The following is an 8501-nucleotide window of genomic DNA, read 5'->3' as shown; positions in this document are numbered from 1 at the left end:
GCAAACTGATTTGGGTCAGACTGCAGAGCAGGAGCTGGGAAATCTTTGGGAAACAGGAGACTGTGCTGCTCCGGGTACTTGGAATTGGTCCAGTATAGAAAAAGGGTGTCCTCAAAGGCTCTACCCAGACCCCCACCTCTGACTGTCCTCTCCCTGCTTCTGTAATCAGGCAGCTCCCTCCACTGCTGCTCCACAAGACCTGCTCCACCTCCAACATTCTTCGCCACTCAGGGACAGCACCACAGACATAACCCCAGGCACCCCTGAGGAGCTGGGGAAGTAAGCAGCTGGTGAAAACTCTAGGAGAATGACGCGCATGCACGCCTCCCTCCAACAATCCAACAACCGTGACCTTGTTGATTCTTAGAACAGGTTCCTGAAAGCCTTGTTGGGCCAGTGAGATTTAGCCCCATGCATGGAATTTCATGAAAATAGGGAGGCCTTGCTAGACACAGAGTATAAGCACTCTCATAAGCTCCATAACTTCTTGCTCGATATTCAGCAGAGACCCCTGGCCTGCTTCTCTCACACCTATCAAATGCCCCCCACCTGCAGACTTAAACCCCTTCCCTCCAGGTTTATTCCAGGATCAGCATTGAAATCGTGCTACCCCAGGGTGCCCTACAATGGACAATGTGTGTATAATTGTTGGATGCCCCTTGAATCTGTGCAACTGCCCTGTAGGCAACCTTCAGCCTCTGTACACTGTACTTCTCCCCCCAATAATTTGAGCAACTTAGAAGTAGAGACCTGAGAAACTAGTCGATGACCCAGATCTGTATGAACAGATCCTTCACACCCTCAAGCATCCACCTTCACCAAAATTATCTAGTTATACAGGATTCTAGAGACCTCTCCCCAGGGAAAAAAGACCATTGCTCAGAATGAATGACAAAAGCATTTTATTGAAGATTCACCTGCAGATGGCTAAGAGGGAATGAGAGGAGTAGAATGGGACACTAAGTGGTTCTCGTCCTAAGCTTGCAGGGCCAGATGCTGCCGGGTGATGGAGAAGTAGTTTGGTTCTGTTGTAGATGGATAATACAGGATCTAGTGGGAGATGGCGTTGGGCTGGGAAGGGACATATGTGACCCCAATAATTCTGGAGATGACACTCCTAGTCATTTTCTTCTCTGTCCATGGGAGGTGAGCGGTCAGCTGACATCTCTCCCATTCCAGGTGGGTCACCAGGCCCAAATCAAGAAGTAGCTACAAAACTCCAAGAGGCAGAGTCCCTGTCCCAGCACAGAAATCATCCTGGGGCAGAGACCATGGGATAGTGGAGGGGACACTAGTAAGACGAGCCCCAGAAAGGGAGGATGGAGGTGAAGTGAAGGAAGCACAGAGACACCAGTGCTGGGCCCAGCTGGACACAGTGAGCCGCAGGGACCTCGTCTCCTCTATCGTCTCTTGTTCAGGGTGGTGGTAGAGATGATCTTGCTGCTGGAACTACCAGAGACACTGCCACCAAACCCAAAGCCACTTCCAGAGCCGGAGCCAAAGCCACTACTCAGGCCAAACCCGGAGCCACTTCCTAATCCTCCGCTGATGCCTCCAGTGCTGGTGCTACCGCTGACCACAGCTGCAGAAAAGACGCAAAGGACACAGTTATTCCAATGGTGCCAGCACCCCAGGGGTCTCAGCCAAGACCCGGGTGAATGAACAACTACAGCAGGCGTGGAAGGTACTTACAGATGCTCACGGCACTCTGGCATTCTCCAGACATTCTGTGCGGGAAAGAAAAGGCGGTGAGCCTCAGGGAGCACAGAATTTCGTTCAATAAGCACGCCTCACTCACCTCTCTTATCCTTGAGCAGCCTCTGAGTTTGAGGGTCCAGTGTGAACCTATTAGCTGAGCTGTCCTGGTTCGTAATGCACCGGCACAGCACTGACGCTTGCAGCTCAGCAGAGGCACAAGCTCATGGCCCTAGACCTCTATAGCCCTCATGTTCACACCCTGCCTAACCCCTCACCTGTACTCCTCGCCCTCCAGCAGTTTGCGGTAGGTGGCGATCTCGATGTCCAAGGCCAGCTTCACGCTCATGAGCTCCTGGTACTCACGCAGCATTCGTGCCAGCTCCTCCTTGGCCTGCTGCAGGGCAGCCTCCAGCTCTACGCGCTTGCTGTGGGCATCTTTAAGGGCATTCTCGCCACGCTGCTCTGCATCAGCCACGGATGCCTGAAGAGTCTGGCACTATAGACAAAGGCATTAGATAGGTGGTCAGCAGTGCCCTGCCTTCAAGGCCTCTACACCTGTCCCCTCCCCTGGTCCAGCTTTCCTTGGGTTAGGATGTCAAGATTCTATCTGTTCTGCCCACTTTCCCTGACACTTACGCATCTCATTCACTCCAGCCATAGCCCACCAATGCCTCCACCAGACTGATTAAATAAAGATGAGCAAAAACCCATGAAGAAGAGCCAAGAAACCTATGCATAGGAGCCTCATGGTGTGCCAACTAGGATATTGCTGAAAAAATCTGGGTATGCTTTGCACAAAGAGCTATGAATTCCCAGCAACAAGTTCAGGGTCTTCTGGCCCGATGCTTTATCTGCTTGTCCACTCTGGAGATGTCTGCCTGAGGCCCCTGGCCTTGTACTCCATCTGGAAGGGAGTGACACCCACCTGCTTCTTGATGTTCTCGATCTCTGCCCGCAGCCTCTGGATCATCCTGTTGAGCTCTGCAATTTCACTCTTGGTATTCTTCAGGTTGTCACCATGTTGGTCAACCGAGATCTGGAGCTGCTGGACCTAATACTCAAGAAGACACAGAGAACCAGGAGTCAAGGGCATCTGGGTAGGGTCCATTCTCAAGTGAACTCAGTGAGAATTGCCACAGGTGGCAAGAATAACACCAAAAGTCAAGTAATTTCAAATCAGACCAGGACCAATAATGCCTGGGTGAGTCTGTTCACATCAGGTGGCAAGAATAACACCAAATGTCAAGTAGTTTCAAATCAGACCGGGACCAACGATGCCTGGGAGAGTCTGTTCATATCTGACTTCTGTTGGGCTTGAGCTAATGATCACCTGTTCACAGACATCAAAAGCAGAGCCCCAGAGCCAGCCCCATCTCCTGAGAGATCCATACCACCCACCTTGGTCTGGTACAGGGCTTCAGCCTCAGCCTTGCTCCTCTGGGCAATCTCCTCGTACTGGGCACGGACCTCGGCAATAATGCTGTCCAGGTCCAGGTTGCGGTTGTTGTCCATGGAGAGGACCACGGACGTGTCGCTGACATGGGTCTGCATTTGGGACAGCTCCTGCAGGGCAAATGTCTCACATCAGCCCCCCAGGAAAGCCTTCACTGACCTGATACAGGCTAAGATAGGAGTAGAGCTGGCATTCACAATGTGTAGGAAGGGGAGAGACAGGTAAAGTTCTAAGTAGAAATCAAGTGGTTGTGACAGTTCAGGATGGAAGAGCAATGCTTCTGGTCTTTACTGGTCCCCAGGAACCATAAGCCACTCTAATGCAGTGAGTGCTGGTGTGTTGGATGGAAGGGAAGGGAATGGATCTATTTCCCCAGAAAAAATGCTAGACAGCAATGAATTCTATTCCAAGCACTCTTTAGATCTAATCACCCCTTCTAAGACCAAGATCACATCTGGTTCTAAGAATCTCCCAGTTGAATTTCCCACTTCAAACCTTTCTATGCATGACCTTGATAAGAATCCACTGCCCTAAAATAAGGGAGCTGGAGTCCTTTCGAAGAACTGTGAATCCCAACCAGCAGCGTCACAGATGGGGGATTCCCTTTCCCTGAATGGAGGGGAGGATGGAGCCCTCACCGCGTCATAGAGGACCTTCAGGAAGTTGATCTCATCGTTAAGACTGTCCACCTTGGCCTCCAACTCCACCTTGTTCATGTAGGCAGCATCCACGTCCTGCAGAGGAGGAAGGAGGATAAGAGATGAGAAGCAGGAATGCCAGTAGGGGGACGGGGCAGTAAGTGACACCTACAGGTGTTCTCAGCAGCATTTAGGAAAGACTACTCAGCAGCAGGTGAGCTGGTGGGGGACCAATTATTTTATATATTCTTCCCCTAGAGCCACCTGAAGACATGGAAGCTGATTATCCAAATAGGCTTTTCTAACAGTATGGAGATCACTCAAAGAACTAAAAATAGAACTACCATTGGATCCAGCAATCCCACTGCTAGAATTCCACTCAAAGGAAAAGAAATCTTTGTAACAAAAGGATACCTGCACTCATGTTTATCGCAGCACAATTCCCAATAGCAAAGATATGGAATCAACCTAAGTGTCCATCAACGATGATTGGTGGAAGAAAATGTGATACATATACACAATAGAACACTACTCAGCCATAAAAAGAGAATGAAATTATGTCTTTTTGCAGCAATGTGGATGGAACTGGAGGCCATTATCTTAAGTGAAATAACTCAGGCACAGAAAGAAATACTCCATGTCCTCACTTATAAGTGGGAGCTAAATCATGTGTACACATGGACATAGAGCGTGGAATGATAGACAATGGAGACTTGAAAAAGGGAGGGGTGGGAGGATAATGAGAAATTACTTATTGGATACAATGTATGTTATTCCAGCAATGGATACACTAAAAGCCCTGACTTCACCACAACACAAACTATCCATGTAACAAAATTACACTTGTACCCCATGAATTTATAAAAATAAAAATTGGCTGTGTGCGGTGGCTCACACCTGTAACCCCAGCACTTTGGGAGGCTGAGGCAGGCAGATCACCTGAGGCTGGGAGTTCGAGACCAGCCTGACCAACATGGAAAAACCCTGTCTCTACCAAAAATACAAAATTAGCCAGGAGTGGTGGTGCATGCCTGTAATGCCAGCTACTCGGGAGGCTGAGGCAGGAGAATCGCTTGAACCCAGGAGGTGGAGCTTGCGGTAACCCAAGATCGTGCCATTGTAATGCAGCCTGGGCAACAAGAGTGAAACTCCATCTCAAAAAAAAAAAAAAAGCAAATAGGCTTTCCTCCCAAACTTAATTACTTAGAACCTGGTTTGGTTACCCACTTTCTTTGACTGTATAGATCTAGATAGTTCCAAGTGAAGCAGAGATGAGGCAGAGATGGACCAAACCCATGACTTCAGCCAAAGACCACTCCCCAAGGGAAGGGGCACCCTGAGGGCACTCCCTATCATCCTTCATCTCTTACCTTCTTGAGGACCACAAAGTCATTCTCAGCTGCTGTGCGTTTGTTGATCTCCTCTTCATACCTGGAGGTGGGCACGGGGAGAAAAAGACAAAAGCCCACAGTGAGATGGTGTTTCTCGGATCTCTGCTGCTTGTTTTCAAGCATTTCCAAACAAATTTGGAAATATCCATGTAATTAGTTACTTTTCCCATATTCATACAGATATTCATTTAACCTACATTCATTGAATATAGGAAGTACCAGTTTAGGCCAGGGTTTATTCAGATACATGAAAACCAAATTTTAAAGAGACTGTTTTCGATAGAAAACCCAGCAATGATGTAGTTGAGTTAATGTCCCTGAAAGGGCTGTCCTTTTGGCCATTTTGGCAGATTAAATTCTCAGCAATGTCATCAGCACACTCCATTTCCCTTTGTTTGGTGGGTGAGTGAATTGAGAGACGGGGTTGGTATTTATTTTGTCAGTCCTATCCCATAGTGAGTTTAATGAGAGCTGCCATGTATTCAGTGTCCCTCTGTGTCCTGAAATATGCCACATGCTTTCTCTATTTCATTTAATTCCATTTAATTCTCACAACCCATAAATTAGGAATGTTATCCCCATTTCAAAGATGAATAAAACCGAAGCTCAGAGAGGTTCAGCTATTTACCCAAGGTCACACAGCTAGTAAGTGAGGACTCAGTATGCAAACCACCTCCATCTGTCTCTGCAGCCTGTATTCTTCTAACCATACTATACTGCTTTTCATCTATTTGGGTTCTGATCTTGTTCATATATGGCAGACCCAAATCCCTGAATCTATCATTAAATTTCCATTTGGAAAAACTTGTGGTTACCAGACCTCACCCTGAGAAAACGTGACTATGTGGATGTAGGAAAACAGACTAGAGGGCCTTCCTAGTCCCCTTCAGAGCCTGAGATTCTAAGCCACTGGAGAGAGCCCCAGGAGCCTGGGCATGGCTGGGCACATGTGTCAGATGGCATCCCCTCCTTTCTCCCCACCTACTTGGTCTTGAAGTCCTCCACACTGTCCTGCATGGTCTTCAGCTCGGACTGCAGGCGCCCTTTGTCATTGCCCAAGGTATCTAGCTGTTTCCTCAGGACACTGAGGTAGCTCTCAAAGAGGGGCTCAAGGTTTTTGCTGGAGGTGGTGGTCGTCTGCTGCTGGAGCAGGTTCCATTTGGTCTCCAGGACCTTATTCTGTTGCTCTAAGAACCGCACCTGTGTTGATAAAGGTGCCAGCCAACTGATGAGGGCCTGAAGTGTGGCAGGAGGGCCAGCCAAGGCAACACCAACCCAGTCAATCCCAGGGAACCACACGGCCCAAGAACCACCCAAGTAGGGCCACTATGTTGCATCTCCAGGGCACCATAAAGGGACATGATGGCCCCATTCTTGAGCCCATAGCACCAAGGGGGTCACATAGGTTGTAGAGAACAGAGCACAGCCAGAGAAGCAGGACCTGACAGTGCAGCAAGAACAACTTCCTAACCGCTGGCACCCAACGCCCCAGAGAAGAACATTAAACTTCTATGAAATAACAAACTAAAATTAGGAGACATCACAGTCTGGAGGCTCTTGCATTCAAAGTGATCCTGACCCAAGGCAAATGAAAGATAAAGTCAGCACAGATTTTTTAAATAAGCTTACTTATCAATGGACCTGGTATGTCCCTGTGAACCTGTGAACAACTGAGTATAGATATTTAAAACCAAGGCCCTGTACACATTGTCTCACCTAAACTCCATTCTGCAAAGGACTTCCCTGAACTTTCCCTCCCTCTATGAAAAAATCTAGCCAGACAAACCAGGACAGCAGCTTAGCATGACATTTCCACTTTATCAGCCTCAGAACTGAAAGGAAAGCAGGTAAGGGAGACGGATCACATTTTGACCCCAAAAGGTAAAATGAGATGAGATGAGACAAGGATGCATCAAAGAGCCCTGAGTTTTTGCTATCATATCTGCCTGTCCTGTAGTCACAGTAAAACCTCTTTAAGCTACTATGGGTTTATTCAAACTAGCAAGAAGAACAAATATGCACCTTATTCTACTCCAAGAGTGTTCATTCTTGCCCCATATATCGAAGCTGCCTAAGACTTTGATGCCTGGTGAACCAGGGCAACCTGGACCAAAGGGCAGCACTCATCCACCCAGTCATCAATCTTTGGATGACTCGGCTCTCTGGGGCTGCACCGCTCACTGTCATCCATCATGCATGACTGTAACTGAGCTTAAAGAACTTGAACTTCTAGACGTTGCATGAAAAAGGAAGTTGGGCTACAAAAAGAAAAGAGACCTGTCTCCTTTCTTCGAACAGACCCGGACATGAGCAGTTTCGTCCAGTCAAAGGAATGAAAAAGGTAAATTTCCAAGGCCCTGGTGAGACCTAGAATCTGCCACAGGAACCAGTCCCTTTTTCATTTGCAAAATCAGCTTAGTTTTCTTCTGTTCTAAGAACCGAAGTGGCCACTGTTAAGTGATTAATGGAGTTAACTGCATTATATTCAAAACCAAAATCTGAGAAAAAGCAGAGAAATAATGAACCCCCTTTATAGCTGGGATGACTAGAGCCAGAAAAGCCAAATGATTTGTCCAGTATCCCACAGCCCGTCTAGGGAATTCCAAACACTTAACTGCCTTGAGCATCCCACCTTCCCACCAGCCACAGGACAAAAAGGAAGGCTCAAAGTCATGATGCCCCTTCAAGAGCTGGAGAATTGGGGCCCAGGGAAGTTCAGTGGTCTTCCCAGCACCTGTGGCAGGCTCAGGTCTGAAACCCCAGGACCCAGGACCACTCTCTTCTAACTGCCCCTCTTCGGCCAAGGACACAGCTCACCTTGTCGATGAAGGAGGCAAACTTGTTGTTGAGGAGCTTGATCTGTTCACGCTCCTCCGTCCGGACTTTCTGGATCTCAGGGTCAATCTCCACGTGGAGGGGGTTGAGCAAGCTCTGGTTGATGGTGACCTCCTGAATTCCCCCAGCGGGGCAGACAGGGAAGCCAGGGCCACCCTTACCACTGAAGGAGCCCCCAAATCCACCACCAAAGCCACCAGTGCTGAAACCAGCTCCAAAGCCGCTGGCACCAAAGCTACCAGTGCCGAAGCCTCCAGCACCCCCAAAGCAGGCGCCTTGTCGTGACCCAGCCACACTCATGGAGATGCTTTTGTTCCCTCCGAGGTTGTAGAGGCTTCTGCTGCCAAATCCCCCAGAAGAGCATCGGCCGGCACCTCCAGACATGGAGACTGAGCTGAAGGCACCTCTCTTGCCACCGCCTACAATGGCCGAGCCACAACTGAAGCCCCGGGGCCCGCCTCGGACACACTGCTGTCTGGCAATCAT

At 48.7% G+C, this 8501-nt stretch overlaps 1 protein-coding gene across 2 annotated transcripts; it reads right to left on the bottom strand.

Moving 5' to 3' along the window:
• Positions 1–1400: 1400 nt before the first annotated feature.
• KRT4 (keratin 4) lies at positions 1401–8501 on the bottom strand. 2 transcript variants are annotated; one of them, XM_032173658.1, is made up of 9 exons: positions 7998–8501; positions 6166–6380; positions 5160–5220; positions 3790–3885; positions 3097–3261; positions 2618–2749; positions 1974–2188; positions 1693–1727; positions 1401–1582 (listed from the first exon to the last, which is right to left on the bottom strand). In XM_032173658.1, exons 1-9 carry the CDS (start codon positions 8499–8501, stop codon positions 1401–1403), a joined length of 1605 nt encoding a protein of 534 aa, XP_032029549.1. The 2 variants fall into 2 exon arrangements, with proteins under 2 accessions (XP_032029549.1, XP_032029548.2); XM_032173657.2 differs by having other exon boundaries at positions 1974–2194; positions 2624–2749.

This window comes from Hylobates moloch, unplaced genomic scaffold (genome assembly GCF_009828535.3).
Source record: "Hylobates moloch isolate HMO894 unplaced genomic scaffold, HMol_V3 SCAFFOLD_13, whole genome shotgun sequence".
Taxonomy (NCBI): domain Eukaryota; kingdom Metazoa; phylum Chordata; class Mammalia; order Primates; family Hylobatidae; genus Hylobates; species Hylobates moloch.
Note: the sequence above shows the minus strand (reverse complement) of the source record. Positions and strands in the feature narration are given on the sequence as shown.